This window comes from Narcine bancroftii, chromosome 3 (genome assembly GCF_036971445.1).
Source record: "Narcine bancroftii isolate sNarBan1 chromosome 3, sNarBan1.hap1, whole genome shotgun sequence".
NCBI classification, from domain to species: domain Eukaryota; kingdom Metazoa; phylum Chordata; class Chondrichthyes; order Torpediniformes; family Narcinidae; genus Narcine; species Narcine bancroftii.
The window spans coordinates 4741819-4760189 of NC_091471.1; the positions used below are offsets into that span (position 1 = coordinate 4741819).

An 18371-nucleotide genomic window follows, 5' to 3' on the forward strand; every position below is an offset into this window, starting at 1 on the left:
GGTGGGAATGAAAGGTACGGAGCAGGGGGAAGGAAAGGTACGGAGGGAGGAAGAGAGGGGGAGAGGAAAGGTATGGAGGAAGGGGGAGAGGAAAGGTATGGAGGGAGGGGGAGAGGAAAGGTATTGAGGGAATGGGAAATGTATGGAGTGAGGGGGGAAGGAAAGGTATGGAGTGAGGGGGGAAGGAAAGGTATGGAGTGAGGGGGGAAGGAAAGGTATGGAGTGAGGGGGGAAGGAAAAGTATGGAGGGAGGGTGGAAGTAAAGGTGTGGAGGGAGGGGGGAAGGAAAGGTATGGAGGGAGAAAGGGAGGGTGTGGGGTTGAAGAACTAGAGAACATGTCGGAGGTGGATGGGGTGGGACTGAAGAATAAAAAAAGTTGAGGTGATGGGATAGGGGGTAGCTCTGTGAATGAAGAGGGAAAGGGTGTGGGGGAGCTGGAGGCAAGGAGGCAGAGGGATTGTTGAGGGTTTAACAGAAACTGATGTGAATGCCGTGTGATTGGAGATGGCCCAGATGGAATATAAAGTTTCTTCAATTCGTGTACAGCCTCAGCTTGGCTGTTCATGAGGTATGTCATAGGGATGGAGTGTGGAATTAAAAGGGTTGGTCACTGGGAGGTCCCTGTTCTGGTGGACAGAGCAAATGTGCTAAATGAAATGGTCTCCTGCTCTGTGTCCAGTGCACGACGGGAGCATTGGATGCAGTCAACGACCCCCTGCAGATTCACAAGTGAAGGGCCCCCTCTCTTAGAAGGGATGTGATGTTGTTGGAGAGGCTACAGAGGAGATTTACCAGGATGATTCCTGGAATGCAGGGACTGGCATATGGAAAGCTTTTGGCAGCTCTTGGGTTGTATTCATTAGAGTCTAGGAGAGTGAGGGGGGATTCTCAGAGACATTTTGAATATTGAAAGGTTTTGAGAGGTGCTGGGCCCGCAGCTGTTCACCATTTACATCGATGATTTGGAAGAGGGGACAGAGTGTCGTGAAGCCAAGTTTGCAGATGATACTAAATTGAGTGGAAAAGCAAATTGTACAGGGGATTTGGAGAGGCTGCAGAAGGATCTAGTTAAGTTAGGTGAGTGGGCAAAGATGTGGCAGATGGAGGACAATGTTAATAAATGCAAGGTCATCTACTTTGGCAGGAAAAATAGAAGAACAGATTATTATTTAAATGGTGTAAAACTGCAGTCTAGTGTCGTGCAGAAGGACTTGGGAGGGCTTGTGCATGAATCACAAAAAGTTGGGTTGCAGGTACAACAGGTTATTAAGAAGGAAAATGGGACGTTGACCTTCATCGGTAGAGGAAGTGAATTCAAGAGCAGGGAGGTCTTGCTGCAAATGTACAGGGTCCTGCTGAGGCCGCAACAGGAGAACTGTGTGCAATTCTGGTCTCCATACTTGAGGAAGGATAGACTGGCCTTGGAGACTGTCCAGAGGAGGTTCACCAGGTTGATCCCGGAGATGAGGGGGTTGACTTGTGTGGAGAGGCTAAATCGTCTGGGATTAGACTCACTCGAATTCAGAAGAATGAGAGGAGATCTTATAGAAACATACAAAATTATGAAAGGGAGAGATAAGATAGAGGCAGGAAAATTGTTTTCACCAGTGGGTGAGACCAGAACTAGGGGACTCAGCCTCAAAATTCAGGGGAGTAGATTCAAGACTGAGATGAGGAAAAACTGTTTTTTCCCAGAGAGTCGTGAATCTGTGGAATTCTCTGCCCAGGGAAGTAGTTGAGGTGACTTCATTAAACATATTTAAGGTTCAGTTAGATAGATTTTTACATAAAAAAGGAATTAAGGGATATGGGGAAAAGGCAGTTGAGTCAATGAGCAGATCAGCCATGATCTCATTGAATGGAGGAACAGGCTCCATGGGCTGGATGACTGACTCCTGCTCCTGTTTCTTATGTTCTTGTGTAACACTGAGGGCTCAGTAGTGGAGAGGGTCAAGAACTTCAAATTCCTGGGGGGGGGGGTCAACATCCCCAAGGATCTGTCCTGGAGCCTCCACGTTGATGCAATCAGCACCTATACCTTGTGAGGTGTCTGAGAGGATTCGGTATTTTACTGGAGTCTCGTTAACCTCTACAGGTGTAAGGTGGAGTGCATTTTAGTCATGGAGAACATTCTGGCTGGTTGCATCAATGCTTGGTATGGAGGTGCCAACTCTCAGGACAAGAATAAACTCCAGAGGGTTGTTAACTTGGCCTGTGATATCACGGGCACCAGACTTCACTCCATCGAGGACATCTGCATGAGGCGGTATCTTAAAAAAGCAGCCTCTATCCACAAAGACCCCCACCACCCAGGCCAGGCCCTCTTCTCTCTGCTACTATCAGGGAAAAGATACAGAATCCTGAAGTCAAGCACTCAGTGGCACAAGGACAGCTTCTTCCTCTCTGCCATCAGATTCCTGAATGATCAATGAACCAAAGACCCTGCCTGTTCTACTGCACCCCTCAGTGCCTGGCCGTCCCTCTGTTCTACCGCACCCCTCAGTGCCCGGCCATCCCTCTGTTCTACCGCACCCCTCAGTGCCCGGCCTTTCACCGTGCACGCCCTTCCTCGGTTTGTCCTCCCAAATTGCAATGTTGGTTGCTTGAATTATGGATAATGGGGCTTTGACTGTGATTTGTTCCTTCTCTCCCACAGCCTCCTTGGGAGATGTATCGAAGTACCTGGTGGATTTCAGCCAGCCTTCTGAGGTCACCGGTTACATGGAGCTCAACTTCACCTCGCCTCTATGCCTGACCGCTCTGCTGCTCAAGCAATTCCCCAGCCGAGAGAACTTCCAACGCACGGTGGTTAACATCAGCTCGCTCTGTGCCACCAAGCCCTTCAAATCCTGGTTGCTGTACTGCGCAGGCAAAGCTGCCCGGGACATGGCGTTCCGGGTCCTCGCAGCAGAAGAACCTGGCGTGAGGGTGCTGAACTATGCCCCAGGTAATGCACTGAGGATTATCCTCAGCAAACAGGTGACATGCAGAACAGCACAGGAACAAGTCCTCCGACCCACAATGTCCACGTCGAACATGATATCCAAAACAAACCAGACCTCTGCTGTCACCACATCTTCCATAATCTCTCCATCCCCTTTATATGCACCCATCTATCCAGAAGCCTCGTAAACATTAGAACCATATAAGAACAGTGCAGCACTGAAAACAGGCCTTTTGGCCCTTCTAGCTCATTCCAAAATATCATCCTGCTAGTCCCATTGACCTGCGCCACGTTCATAACCCTCCAGACCTCTCACACCTGTGCATCTGTTCAATTTATTCTTAAAACCTAAGATCAAGCCCGCATTCACCACATCAGGATGGCAACTCGATCCACACTCCCACTGCTCTCTGAATGAAGTTTTCCCGCTAAATCTTTCAACTTTCACTCTAAAGCCATGTCCTCTTGTATTTATCCCTTAATCTAAGTGGAAAGAGCCTACTCACGTTTACTCTGTCTCTCCCCCTCATAATTTTAAATACCTCGATCAAATCTCCCCTCATTCTTCCACGCTCCAGGGAATAAAGTCCTAACCTCTTTAACCTTTCCCTGTAACTCAGTTCCTGACATCCGGACAATAGCCCAGTAAATCTTCTCAGCACATTTTCTATCTTACTGTTCTACCACTACCCCAGAACCAACCAGGCACCTACCTCTCTCTGTGTAGAATATCTCCTTTAAGCTTCCTCCCCCATATCTTGCATGCACAGCTTCTAGTGCGTGAGACCTTTACCATGGGGATAAAAACCTGACTGTCCACCCTTTCGTTGCCTCTCATAATTTTATAAACCTCTATTGGGTCTCCCCTCAGCCTCCGTCGCTCCAGAGGAAATGTACCGGGGTTGTAGGTGAATTGGGTGGCACAGGCTCGTGGGCCGGAAGAGCCTGTTACCGTGCTGAATGTCCAAATTTATATTTAAAAAAAAATTAATTTTAAAACAATGCAAGTTCCTCCACCTCTTCCCATAATTCATACCCTCTATTCCCGACCACATGCTGGTGAATTTCATTCTAATGTCTCAATCAACTTCCTGTAAATGGGAAACCAGAACTGAAACCATAGACCCATAGAACATTGCATCACAGGAACAGGCCCTTCAGCCCTTTGAGTCCATGCCGAATTATTATTTTAGATCAGGGATGGTCGAACATTCTTGGTTGTCGGCCACGTACAGAAAAGTACAAGGAGTCTCGGGCCAAACAATATTAAGCCCGGCAGTTTTCAGCCACTTACACTTGTGGAGGCACGCTGGGGTAGCAGTTTGCGCACAGCCTTTTCAGCGCCAGCGATCAGGGAGTGGGGTTCGAATCCCACACTACCCCACCCTGACCACCCACAGATTGGAGGAGCACCACCTCAGTTTTCATCTGGGCCCTCTCCAACCCCAGTGCATGAACATTGAGTTCAGTCATTCCACTAATCACCTTGCCTTTCCCCCTCTTCCCCCCCCCCCCAACTAGTTATTCCAATTCCTACTACCTTTCTCTCTCCACCTAGCCTAGACTCCTTCCCCGCACCCACGGTGTTCCCCCCCCACCTCCACCTATCACCCCTCCTTCCCCCTTTTGTTTAGACATCTCTCACGTTTCCCCATCCATGATGAAGGGCTCAAGCCCGAAACGTCGGTGATGTATCTTCACCTTTGTTACATAAAGGCACTGTTTGACCTGCTGAGTTTCTCCAGCATCTGTGTTTTTTTTCACTTAACCACAGTGTCCACAGGATCCTGTGTTTTACCTATTAAAATAGGCATTTCTGTTTCAGCTGCTCTTCATTTTAAATGAAGACAATAAAACTTTTTAAAACGTTGGCATCGCCATCTAGTGTTGAAACTAAGAAGTGCAAAGTGCCTGCAATGCCATTTTATTGGGAGATAATGTTCTAACAGGCCACATTTGGCCTGCAGGCTTCTATCTAGGCCACACATGTCAAACTCTGGCCCGCGGGCCGATATAATTATATTTGGCCTGCAAGATCATTCCAGAAATGTATTAGAGGTGGCCCGCCCTGCAGCGAGAGCCGATGCTGTTTTTTGGTCATGTCACCCCCACCATCCTCCCCCTTCATTGCACATCCTTCCCCATTGTAACACGAGAAATTGTAACACGAGAAGTCTGTCGATGTCATCAGCCGGCAAGCCGGTTGGAAGGCTCCCCGCACAACCAGTCACTTCTCCCACCTGTCGAGCGGTGCGGCGGATGGGCGAGCGCCTGTGATTTCCTGTCGGCGCGACGGGCATGGCAGGCTGCTCACGGCCCCCGGGCAGCGCGAACCCCGCGCGACTGGCACCAGACAGCCCTTCCGGACGCCACGGCCTTCAGCGCTTGCACCCGCGCGGACCCCAGGGACGGCTGGTTCGGCCCTGCACGTGAAGAGAGAGATGGTGGCTGTCCGCAAAGGCTGATCGGCAGCGCACTGGGCCTGAGTGGGTGGGTAAGCAGGGGTGGGCAGAGGGTGTAGGTGAGGAGTAATGGTCAGGGGAAGTTATGGTGGTGCGAGGGGCAGTTAGAGGGAGGGATGAGTAGAAGGAAGGGTGGATAGGGAAGAGGTAAAAGGGAAGGGGCAGGGCGAGTAGGGGAGGGGTGATTAGAGGGTGAGAGATGGGTAGAGGGAGGAACAGGTTGAGGGGAGAGGCAGTAGAGGGGCGTGTATAGGATGGGGTGGGTAGAGGCAGAGCGAGTGGAGTGAGGGGTGAGTGGAGGTTGGGTAAAGGACTGGTCAGGTAGAGGGACGGTGGGTTGAGGGTGAATAGAGGCCTAGAGCCTGAGGAGTGAGCAGGAAATGCTGAGTCCTGATGCAGGCCAAAATGGACACAGCCTGTGAATGCTGACTACATCTCCACAGGGACCAAATAGGTTTCCCTCAGGTCAAGCAAAGGGTGAACTTGAGCTACCTACTCCTGACCTGTAACATTATCCTCCTAAAGTTATATCCTAAAGTTTAACATTACATATGTTGAAAGAAGAGAAAACATGCAGATGTTGTTGAAAATTTTCAATAAATATTTAGTTCGGCCCTCGACTTAGTCCAAGTTTTTAATTTTGGCCCTCCGTGAATTTGAGTTTGACACCCCTGATCTAGGCCCATCAACCTGCACCCAGACCATAGCCCTCCGTACCCCTCCCATCCAAGTACCTGTCTAATCTTCATTTAAATGTGAAATCGAGCCCGTATCCTGCTGGCACCACATTCCACACTCTCACCACCCACTGATTGAAGACAATCCCCCCACCACCCCGATGTTCCCCTTAAACATTTCACCTTTTACCCTTAACCCATTCTAATTCTTGTAAAAGCACAGAGAGGCTGGAGGAACCCAACTGGTCTCACAGCATCCACAGGAAGTAAAGCTGTATCACCGACGTTTCGGGCCTGAGCCCTTCTTCAACACCTGAGCAAAAAAGCTGACAGGTGCCTGAACGAATCTAATTCTCTGGCTTTCATTGCTTACCCTTTCACACAGACATGATCAATTCTACCTTGTCCCTTATCATTAACACCTTTTGTTGGTCTGGATTCCTCCCCCATTGTTTGAATTCTGAGACTCTCTGATGTATCCTGCTTCTGCCTTTTCTGAGTTTTCCTTGAAGGGCTCGGGCCTGAAACACCCGCCATGTATCTTTGTCTCCTATGGATGCTGAAAAGACTGGCTGAGTTCCTCCAGCTTTTTTACAAACACAGCATCTGCAGTCCATCGTGTTTCTCTCTCTCTCTAACCAAAGTTTTACTCTACTGGTAACGCTATCAGGTAACGCTGTTTAATTCCCAGTTATTACAGTGAGGTTAACCCGGAGAGTGCCCATTTATTCCCAATTATTACGATGGTGGAATTAATCTCCAGTTACATAAAATTGCCCCAAATTTCACCGTGAAGATGCTGAGGTTTATCTACAATAACACTGGCCGAGGAAGATTTTCCTTCATGGACACCTTTAGATGTATTTTATGGATTGTGGGCCTCAATCACCTTAAAATCATGTTTTCTATCAAAATGTTTTTTTAATAACCTATTTTTGTGATTTTCTGTCCTATTTTAAGTCCACTTCAAGCAGACTAAACCATGAAGTCCAACATGTCAGAGAAAATTTATTTTCTGCATTCACACTTGGACCTCTTCCCAGCTGATCTTGGTGCAGTCAGTGATGAAAGGTTGCACCAGGACACTGCGTCCATGGAAAAGCGGTATCAGGGCAACTAGAATCCATTTACACTGCCCCACTATTGTTGGACACTGACCCGAGAGGCATCAGATGCTGAGTACAAATGAAAATCCGTGGCAAAACATTTTTAGGTCCGTTGAACTAAGGCAATGTGTCAGCGTCATTATGTGATTAAACCTGCTAAATTCAATAAAAGTTCATTTAATGTTTCTCCAACTTCCTACGTAATGTAGCAATTCTGAAATTATCTTTGTGTTCAGCTTGAAGTTGGGTGAAGGGGGTTCTTGATGATAGAGGCTGGAGATACCAGATGTCCTCAAGCGAGTGGAGACTGGTGCCCGTGATAGCGGTGGCTGAGTTAACAACACTCTGTAATCTTTTCCTGTCCTGTGCATTAACACTTCCGGACCAGACTGTGATGCAACCGGTCAGAATTGTAGAATTCCATGGGACACCTGTAGGAGAGATCCTGAGAGATGTTGACACCCAGGAATTTAAAGTTCTTTACCCTCTCCACTGCTGACCCCTGATGAGAACTGGATTGTATTCTCTTGCTTTCACTTTCCAATCATAGAACATTACTGCACAGAAACAGGCCTCTTCGGCCCTTCTAGTCTGTGCTGAACCACCTGCACTTCTCCCCCATGTACCTGTCCAAATTCCTCAAGTGTTAAAATTGAGTCCGTCTTCACCACTTCAACTGGAAGCTCGTCCATACACCCACCACTCTCTGTGAAGTTCCCCCTAAACTTTTCCCCTTTCACCCTTAACCCATGGTCTTCTGGTTTGTACCTCACCCACCCTCAGTGGAAAAAGCTATCTCTTTCTCTCCCCCTCATAATTTTAAATACCTCTATCAAATCTCCCATTATTCTTCTACGCTCCAGGGAATAAAGTCCTAACCTGTTTAACCTTTCCCTGTAACTCAGTTCCTGAAGTCTGGGCAACATCCTAATAAATCAGTTCCTTGGTTTTGCTAACATTGAGCATAAGGCTGTTGTGACACCACTCAACAACCTGATCTATCTCCCTCCTGTACACTTCCTCATTGCTGTGCATCTGCTCTCAGTTTTGGGGCAGAAGAGCACCTTTTTAGGAATACCAATCGAGTTATCCTGGGAAGCTGAATTGTGAACAGCTAAACAGCTTCTCCTGGTATCTTGCTGTGGCTTCTTTGATTGCTATGTTTTCCCACCAATCGCTCAGGGGTGCAGGCACAGAGTTACCTGGAGATGGCATCTCAGGTTGATGGGTAGTGAACACAGACTTGGCATCTTGCATTGGTGGTATAGAGCAGTGGCTTTCAAACGTTTTCTTTCCACTCACATCCCACCTTAAGTAATCCTTATGCCATCAGTGCTCTGTGATTAAGGGATTGCTTAAGGTGGGATGTGAGTGGGAAGGGAAGGTTGGGAAATCACTGCTCCAGACCCGATTGTTATTGAAATATTTTGCTTGAGAAAAATTGTCACTGGCCCATTTCCTTTGGAGTTCTGAATCCATTGTAGTGTCTCTTTGCGCCTCACAAAATGAAGGACGAACGCGACGATCCAGCAGGCTGCACGAGGCCCGCAGCGCTGCCCTCCAATTGGCCACAACCAAAGAGCTTAACTGGCCTATCAGGGAAAGCGGATCGCAAACACACCAATCAGTGCTGAGAGGGTTTTGACCATACTCCTCAGTCCAATAAAGATCAGGGTTAACTACGCTCAACTGGGGTTTGTGCCATTCTTCCTGGGAACAGTGTGTTCTTACTAAGCTAACCTGCCTGCAGGTATAACCACTCCTGTGCTATAGGCGCTGCAGAGCCATGGCTTGTAGCAGCTAGCTACACCATGTACATAACAAGTCAATGAGGGATGATTAAAACAGTAGTTTTCAAACTTTTCTTTCCACCCACATCCCACCTTAAGCAATCCCTTACTCATCACAGAGCACCAATGGCAGAGGGATTATCTAAAGTGGGATATGAGTGGAAAGAAAAAGGTTGAGAACCTCTGATTTAATCATCTCTAATTGACTCATTACAACTGGAAAGCTGGAAGGACAGAGGGAGGCAGAGAATGAAAACGATAGAAGGAAACAGAGGAGGGAACAACTACAATTCGGTGGGTCAGAGGCCGTGATGGATGGAGAGACATGATACCAAATGGCAAAGCTCTTGAAACAAACAAACAATTGACTCATTATGTGCACGGTTTCAGAACTCCAAAGGAAATGGGCCAGTGACAATTTTTCTAACAGCAAAATATTTCAGTAACAATTGGGTCTAGAGAAGTTTGAATACAACTGGTTTAGGGGTTTATATAATGAGGAGTGTGGATAAAATGAATGCTCACATTCTATTTCCCATGGCAGATCTTTCTCGAAATAAGGGACAGTTTTAAAGTGAGGGGGAGCTAATAGCCTCAATATGCCTGAGATCGTCTGATCTCAGAAGCTAAGCAGGGTCAGGCCTGGTCAGTACTTGGAGGGAACACCTGGAAATACCAGGTGCTGTAGGTTTCTGTGAGGGGCGCTGGACAAAGTGTCTGCCTTTCGGTAGACAAAAGTTAAAGAATTTTATGTATATTGCATTCTAAATGTAACATGGAATCTTTACCTTTAACCGGGACCTGAGGGGCATCTTTTTCACTCTGGAACTCCCAGAGGAAACTAGAAGTGAGTACAATAACCACATTCAAATTTAATTTGGATGTTCAAACAACATTTGGACAGAAATGTGGATGGGAAGGGTATGGACCAAATGCAGGTGAGTGACCTAGCCCAGAATGCCAACTGGGTCAGCACTGATGAGTTGGGCCGAAGGACCTGTTCTGTGTTGTTTGACTCTGATATGGTTTATCAAGTGCCCCTCTGCCTGCTGGATATACTGGGCAACAGAAACAGGGCGAGATTGTTTGTTGGGACGTGTTTCATTTCAACCCTCCCTGAGAATGTTAAAATGTTGACTGGGAGAGAGACAAACTAACTACATTCCAGCATTTTGTTTTTAATTCAACAAGGCTAGGGCTGATAAGACTGGACAACATGTTTTTCAAAAGGTTTGCTTCCTTGAAATAAAATTGGGGATTGTGATGGACAACTACAAGCTGGACACAAAAGATAATTTCAGATCTGCTGCATCACACAGGAAGCTGGAGAAACGTTGCATTCACTTTTATTGAATTTAGCATGTTTAATCGCCTAATGATACTGGCACATTGCACAAGTTCAACGGACCTAAAAATATTGGCCATTGATTTTCTCCCAGCCACCATCTCCTTCCCCGCCTACCCCACCATCTCTCATTCCCCCATCCCCTCCGTCACCTTTTCTCCCTCCTTCCTTACCCCTCTCCCTTTCCCCCCAGCTCTCCCCTCTATCCCGACACTCTCCTTTTCCTCTCTCCCCATCTGTCTACCCCCATTCTCCCCTGATCCATCCCCTCTCTCCCTTTCTCCTCCCCTCTCTCCCTTTCTCCTCCCATCTCTACCCTTCCCCCTCCCCCACTCTGTCCTGTCTCTCTACTTCCTCTCCCACCTCTTTCCCACCTCTCTCCCTTTCTCTTCCCCTCCCCCTCCCTCCCCCTACCCTCTCCACCCCCCCACCCACCCCATCCCCTCTCCTCTCATCTTCCCTCCCTCTCCTCTTCTCCCCCGATGCTTCTCATGTCAATGTTTTACAATGGTCGGCCAGCATTGATGGATTCCAGTTGCCCAGATGCATCTTTGCCATGTCCTGGTGAAACCTTTCACCCTGTTCGTCACCGACTGCACCGAGATCAGCAGGGAAGAAGCCCAAGTGCGAATTCAGGAAATTGATTTTCAATGACACATTGCACTTCACGGTTTTGTCTGCTTGAAGTGGACTTAAAGTTTGACAGGAAATCACAAAAATAAGTTATTTCTCAAAAAAATGGTAGGTGATAGGAGAATTTTAAGGTGATTTAAAATCCATAACACACGTTGAAAAGTGTTCAGGAAGAAAAATCCTCATTGTCCAGTGTAATTAACCCCTTATTTGGTAAAACAGTAGAAAACAATTAACCATTGGGTAAGGGGCATAGCCCTGGTTAACAGATCCCAAGAGAATTATAAGAAAGGGTGGCATGGTTGGCGAGGTGGTTAGTGCAACACTATTACAGCGCCAGCGATCGGATTTGGGTTCGAATCCTGTGCTATCCGTAAGCCATTTGGACATCTCCCTGGCCCTCCCCCAACCCTGGGGCTCCGGTTTCCTCCCACTGTTCAGAACATACTGGGGGTTGGGCGGCACTAGCTTGTGGGCTGAAGTGGCCTGTAAGTGGCCACTGTATGTCTAAATTTAAAACTTAATTTTAAAATTTAAATTTACAATTTAAAAAACTTGCAAGCCACAGGGCAGTCTCTCTTGGGGTGAGACAAGATGGTTGTGGCAGTGCTTCTTGCTGCCACAGAGTTCTCACGCTTTGCAAAGATATTTTAAATTTGTTTTTGAGGCTGCGTTTGTGTTTGTTTTCAAGCAACCTCAGGACCACCTTGACACCCCTCTCTGTTCCACAGGCCCTCTGGATACTGGGATGCAAGAGCGAGCTCGTATGGAGACCAGGGACCCCGAGTTACGCAAGATCTTTGAGACCATGCACCAACAGGGCCAGCTGCTGGAATGTCAGGCATCTGTGAGGAAGCTGATGGACATCCTGGTCAGGGATGAGTTTGAGTCTGGAGCCCACATCGACTACTTTGACCAGTAACTGCACGCCAGTGTCCAGAAGTCGTAGAAGCAGGAATAGGCTCTTCTGCCCATCGCGTCTGCCCCGCCATTTAATCATGAGCTGATCCACTTTCCCACTCAGCCCCATTGCCCGGCCTTCTCCCCATAACCTTTGATGCCCTGGCTAATCAAGAACCCATCAATCTCTTTGTTAAATGCACCCAATGGCCTGGCCTCCACAACCGCCTGTGGCAACATATTCCACAGATTTCAGATTTATTCTCAGAGTACATACATGACATCACATACAACCCTGAGATTCTTTTACCTGCGAACCAGGCAGAATCACCACTTATTGGTAGTGCAAGAAAACTGTCGACAGTGTATACATATAAACAAATAAAGAAATGTAAACTGATAAATAAATGTAAACAAATTGACTGTGCAATATAGAGAAAATGAAGGTAAAATTAAGGACTCAAGCCTGAAATGTTGGATATGCATCTTAATCTTTGCTGTATAATGTACATTGTGTGACTTGCTGAGTTTCTCCAGCATCGTGTTTATACTTTAACTACGGTGTCTGAAGACGTTCGTGTTTCACTTCCGTACAGAGAGCGGCAGATTTGAACCCCAGTCGCTGGCGCTGTTACTGTGATGCTCTAACCGCCTCGCCCTTCATAAGCTCCGACTTTGGCACATTCTGTGGGCGATTATTGATGATCCCAAGCGCTTGCCCCTGGCAAGAGTCTTTTCTTGAGATTCGTCAAGGACCCCAAGGAGAAAGGGAGACATCCACGACACCCAGGTATGCTGGAGGAATTCAGAAGGTCGCGCAGTATCCGCAGGGTGACCAATGTCTCGGGCCTGGGCCCTTCATCAGGAATCGTGAAAACAGGCTGAATAAAAAGGTGGCGGGGGTGGGGGGGGGAAGCACAGGCCAACAGGAAAGGCTGTGGATGTACATGTGGGGGAGGGCAGAGAAGATCGGGGGCGGAGGAAGGGGGAGGTTAGCTCTGTGTATGCAGAGCTGGAGGAGAGGAGAAAGAGGAGGAGGGAAAGAGAGAGAGGCAGAACCAAGGATCATGAAACCTGTATACTCTTTCCATTTCATTTCTGTCGACGTGGACTCTGCCCCTGAAGCCAACAACCATCTCCTTCATCTCACATTAATAGGGAGGTCATTATCATTGCATCATGTCACTCGGTATTCAATTTCTTTCCTCTATTCCATCTCATCATTATTTGATACCTGAACCATTACTGGGTGTCGATGGCAAATTTGAAGATGGAGGTGGAGTGGTATTTAGCTGTACAGTTGTGGGGACTGAAGGAGTGAGAACACATTCTTGAGGAGCGCTGGAGCTGAGTGTGATCGTGGAGGAGATGTTACCCATCTTCACTGACTGGGGTCTGTGAGGGAGTCAAGTTGGGGTGCACTGAGGCCTGGATCCCAAGGATGAGAGAGTTTCAAGATTCCTTTATTGTCATATAATTAGTGCAGAACATGTAATGTTAAGGAGAATCCCTTCAGAGACACCGAGTGTCCGTGGATTCGTCTCCCGCAGCCTCTGCAGCCGCACAGACTCCTGTTTGATCCATCGATAAGGCGAGCTCCAGATCCAAACCTCTGACATGGTCAGGGACCCTTCAGCATCCAGGGCCCTTCGGGAGCCCTCCTTGCCCTCAGCACCCTCTTGAATCCCGGTTCCGATACCTGGTTCCCAGGTGCCGGTCTCCAGCAGCCCATGCAGGTCCCCCAACCGCAAGTCACCTGCAGTCCATGTGGACGTCTCAGCTGCGCAGCCCCTCGCTGTTCATCCCCGGTGGTCACCATTCTGTCGGGTCTCCTTGATGTGTGTGTGGGTGGGAGGGGGGGTTCTCCCCATTTCTGGTGCCCTGCACTTGTCCTCTGCTCCCCCAGAGTCTGCAACCCCTCGGGCCGCTGCCAAGCACAGACAGCGCCACCTTGGGCACAGACCACATGTTTGCAGGATTTTAATTTTAAAATACCATCGGCTCCTCTAGCAGGCCATTTAAAGCCTGTACATAGGCACTGGCATTTGAACTGGGCAGTGGAACCCTTTGGAGCAGCCCCGCGTCTCCACTCCCTGCTCTCCTGGGTCCGCGCTGTTACAGCATTTGCGGCAGTGTTGCCAATTTTAACTGGGCCTAGGGCCTATGGTCCTGAAGGGGAGAGAGAGATGGATGTGAACGGTGAGAATTGATTGAGGGAAGTGGGGTTTGGCTCTGTGAAAAAAGAGCTGGGGAAAGGAGACAGGGAAAAGGGAAGAGAGAGAGAGAGAGATGGATGTGATCAGACAGGGAGAGACAGGACCATTAAACCTGTATTAGCAGAGGTACGCTAAGACACATGCTTAAAACAGAGAGAGTCTAACAGAGTTAATAGTGATGAGAGGGAACAGAAGAGTTCCACCTTTTAGTCTGAACCTGTGTGGTTATCGTCAAACCCTGCAGTTCAAATCCTGCGCTGTCTGTAAGGAGTTTTCATGTTCTCCCCATGTCTGCATGGGTTTTCCCCGGGGGCTCTGTATTCCTCCCACCGTTCAAAACATACGGGAGGTCGTAGGTTAATTGGGCAGCATGGATACGTGGGCCAAAATTTAAATTTAAACTAATGTGGGGATAATGGAAAGGTGGTTTGAATTGAATTGATCCATATGATCCATATCCCTCCATAACCAACATATTCAAATGCCGAACTAGAAAGCTCTTAAACACCTCTTACGGTATCCGTGTCCGTTACTTCCCCCTGACAGCCCGTTTGCAGGTCACCATGGAGTGTAGCTCATCCCGCTAACGTTCACCCTGCTGACTCATGACTGCACCGCCAGATTCAATCCAAGCAGAATCAAGTTTGTGGATGACACAGCTGCCTTGCCAACATCAATGAGTCGGCTTAAAGAGAGAGGAGGCTTGGCAAGCTCGTCAAAGGGTGTGAGAACCGGCCTCTCAACGTGGATCAGACAAAGGAGATGACTGCGGACTTTGGGAAGGTGAAGGTTGATAACACTGCACAATAATGACTCCAGCGTGGAGAGCACGTGGTCCCTGGATACGCATGAAAGGAATGACCTATCCTGGACCCATAACATCTCCTTAGGAGGCTGAGGAGGCCGAGGCTCCCGGCCCCCATCTTGACAACATTTTACTGGACAAAAAGGTGAAAACACAGAATTTACGGAGGAACTCAGCTGGTCACGCAACGTCCGTAGGACGTAAAGATATATTACCGACGTTTCGGGCCTGAGTTCTTCCTCAAGGCATGAGTTAAAAAGTGAGATAGGGATCTGTATTCAAAGACTGGTGATTGAAAGGCAAGAATGGGAGACTGGGGAGTGCAGACAAACAGACACATTTGATATGATAAGAGGACAGGAAAGGTGGGAATTGACTTTTGCTCTGTGAAAGGACTCCGAAGGAAAGTGAACAGAGAGGGAGGTGGGGGAGTTTAACGGAATCTGGAGAAGTCAATGCTAATGCTATCCAGTTAGTGGGTGCCCAGATAGAATATGAAGTGTTGTTCCTCCAATTTGTGGGTGGTCTCAGTCTGGCCATGAATGAGATCACGCTATGGCAGCTCAAAGAAGCAATCTCCCTGCATCATGGCTTCTCCGACATAGAGGAGACCACAACGGGAACACCGGATGCAGTTGATGACCCTTGCAAATTCGCAGTGAAGTGTTGCCTCACTTGGATGGTGGTGAGGGAGGAGGTGTGGGCGCAAGTGGAGCATCTCCTGCAGTCACAGGGGTAGGTGCCGTTTGGAGGGGAGAGAAAAGTGGACAAGAGAGTTACAGCGAGGGAGGGGGGGAATATGTGTCTGTTGATGGGATCATGTAGTAGGTGGCGGAAATGGCGGAGGAGGATGTGTTGGATATGGAGACTGCTGGGGTGGTTGGTGAGGACAAGGAGAATCTTATCCTTGCTGCACATGGGGGCAGAGGGGGCCAAGGCAGATGTGAAGGTAACGGAGGATATGTGTATGTGTGGTGGAACACGGTACTGTGGTTATGTCCAGGCATGTCCTCACTGTGCAGGGCAGGCTGGTCCACCTTATGTACCTGTAGCCCCTCCCCATGATCCCTTAATAAAGACTGAGAACCCTGGTCTCCTCCCTCATACCTGAGAGATCAAGAAAGGGCGGAGTGTTGCTGGAGAATCACCAAGTGAATTTAAGGACCAGGGTGGAAGTTGGCAGCAAATGGATGAAGTCTGAGTGGAGCAAGTCGAAGTGAGCTCCAGCATCTCTGTTTTTACCACAATCCCAGCATCAACGTTTTACAGGAGCTCAATTCTGTCTCAACTTCAAGGTTCAGATTTATTGTCTTTCTTTGGCTTGGCTTCGCGGACGAAGATTTATGGAGGGGGTAAAAAGACCACGTCAGCTGCAGGCTCGTTTGTGGCTGACCAGTCCGATGCGGGACAGGCAGACACGATTGCAGCGGTTGCAAGGGAAAATTGGTTGGTTGGGGTTGGGTGTTGGGTTTTTCCTCCTTTGCCTTTTGTCAGTGAGGTGGGCTCTGCGGTCTTCTTCAAAGGAGGTTGCTGCCCGCCAAACTGTGAGGCGCCAAGATGCACGGTTTGAGGCGTTATCAGCCCACTGGCGGTGGTCAATGTGGCAGGCACCAAGAGATTTCTTTAGGCAGTCCTTGTACCTTTTCTTTGGTGCACCTCTGTCACGGTGGCCAGTGGAGAGCTCGCCATATAATACGATCTTGGGAAGGCGATGGTCCTCCATTCTGGAGACGTGACCCATCCAGCGCAGCTGGATCTTCAGCAGCGTGGACTCGATGCTGTCGACCTCTGCCATCTCGAGTACCTCGACGTTAGGGGTGTGAGCGCTCCAATGGATGTTGAGGATGGAGCGGAGACAACGCTGGTGGAAGCGTTCTAGGAGCCGTAGGTTTATTTATTGTACATACATGACATCACATACAACCCTGAGATTCTTTTCCTGCGGGCCAGGCAGAATCTTCGACTTATCGGTGTGTGGGTTTTCTATATATATATATCCAGAATGGAGGACCATCGCCTTCCCAAGATCGTGTTATATGGCGAGCTCTCCACTGGCCACCGTGACAGAGGTGCACCAAAGAAAAGGTACAAGGACTGCCTAAAGAAATCTCTTGGTGCCTGCCACATTGACCACTGCCAGTGGGCTGATAACGCCTCAAACCGTGCATCTTGGCGCCTCACAGTTTGGCGGGCAGCAACCTCCTTTGAAGAAGACCGCAGAGCCCACCTCACTGACAAAAGGCAAAGGAGGAAAAACCCAACACCCAACCCCAACCAACCAATTTTCCCCTGCAACCGCTGCAATCGTGTCTGCCTGTCCCGCATCGGACTTGTCAGCCACAAACGAGCCTGCAGCTGACGTGGACTTTTTACCCCCTCCATAAATCTTCGTCCGCGAAGCCAAGCCAAAGAGAGAGATATATATATATATATATATATATATATAATTGATTGATATGTAAACAAACTGACTGTACAATGGAGAAATAATTAAATATTCAGTAATAAATAAATATATTGATATAGATATATTGCTGTCGTTTACAGCCTGAGCCCTTCTTCAAGGAATAAACAGAGTTGATCAGCTCATGATGGAGTGCCAGAGTGAACCAGATGGGCTGAATGGCTGATATCTACTCCTAAATCTTATGGTCTGATGGTGGCCTGTGACACTGCATCCACTACCATGGACTTGTCAGCTCATAGTGAAGTTTCAGATGGATGATAAGTGCAATTGAATTGAGCAGAATTCAATTGTCTTATTCTCATGACATACAGCAAATGTGACCAGGCCCAATGACAGAGAGATGCACAGAGCTGTGCTGTAATCAGTGGACCACCATCCACAAGTCCTGTGACTTCAATGTGTCTTCAGTTGAGGGACTTTGTCAGGGGTAGCGTTGCACAGCGGTGAGATTGTTTTCCACCTCCCCCCTCCCTACTCAGTCCAGGCACATTGTCCCTTAATTACTGTCTCACTGAAGCAATCACACATGCAATTCAGACCAAACAGTTCAGTGCAGCACATGGCAACTCTTCGCGGTCAGGATTGGACACATTCTTGCCCATTGGGAGCACTGGACAAACAAAGGATTGAGGTTCTCCCCTCATCATCCCATCACACACTCCGGGGTCAGACAGAGTGAAACTCCCTCCGCACCGTCCCATCACACACTCCTGGGGTCAGACACAGAGTGAAGCTCCCTCCGCACCGTCCCATCACACACTCCTGGGGTCAGACACAGAGTGAAGCTCCCTCCACACTGTCCCATCACACACTCCCGGGTTCAGACACAGAGTGAAGCTCCCTCCACACTGTCCCATCACACACTCCTGGGGTCAGACACAGAGTGAAGCTCCCTCCACACTGTCCCATCACACACTCCTGGGGTCAGAAACAGAGTGAAGCTCCCTCCTCACTGTCCCATCACACATTCCCGGGGTCAGACACAGAGTGAAGCTCCCTCCACACTGTCCCATCACACACTCCTG

The 18371-nt window shown here is 48.5% G+C and overlaps 1 protein-coding gene across 1 annotated transcript; it reads left to right on the plus strand.

The window, feature by feature from the left end:
* The first annotated feature begins 488 nt into the window (after positions 1-488).
* LOC138756659 (sepiapterin reductase-like) lies at positions 489-12330 on the plus strand. The gene is made up of 5 exons (XM_069923045.1): positions 489-569; positions 1255-1451; positions 2097-2164; positions 2658-2948; positions 11690-12330. Exons 1-5 carry the CDS (start codon positions 489-491, stop codon positions 11878-11880), a joined length of 828 nt encoding a protein of 275 aa, XP_069779146.1. The 3' UTR covers positions 11881-12330.
* The last annotated feature ends 6041 nt before the right edge of the window (positions 12331-18371 follow it).

What these genes read in the sequence shown, in the direction of transcription:
- LOC138756659 (XM_069923045.1), top strand. Translation starts at nt 489, where the DNA reads ATGCCGTGTGATTGGAGATGGCCCAGATGGAATATAAAGTTTCTTCAA. An exon ending in TCAGCTTGGCTGTTCATGAG is followed by an intron (nt 570 to 1,254) that starts GTATGTCATAGG and finishes GTTGGGTTGCAG; the next exon opens with GTACAACAGGTTATTAAGAA. An exon ending in CATCAATGCTTGGTATGGAG is followed by an intron (nt 2,165 to 2,657) that starts GTGCCAACTCTC and finishes TCTCTCCCACAG; the next exon opens with CCTCCTTGGGAGATGTATCG.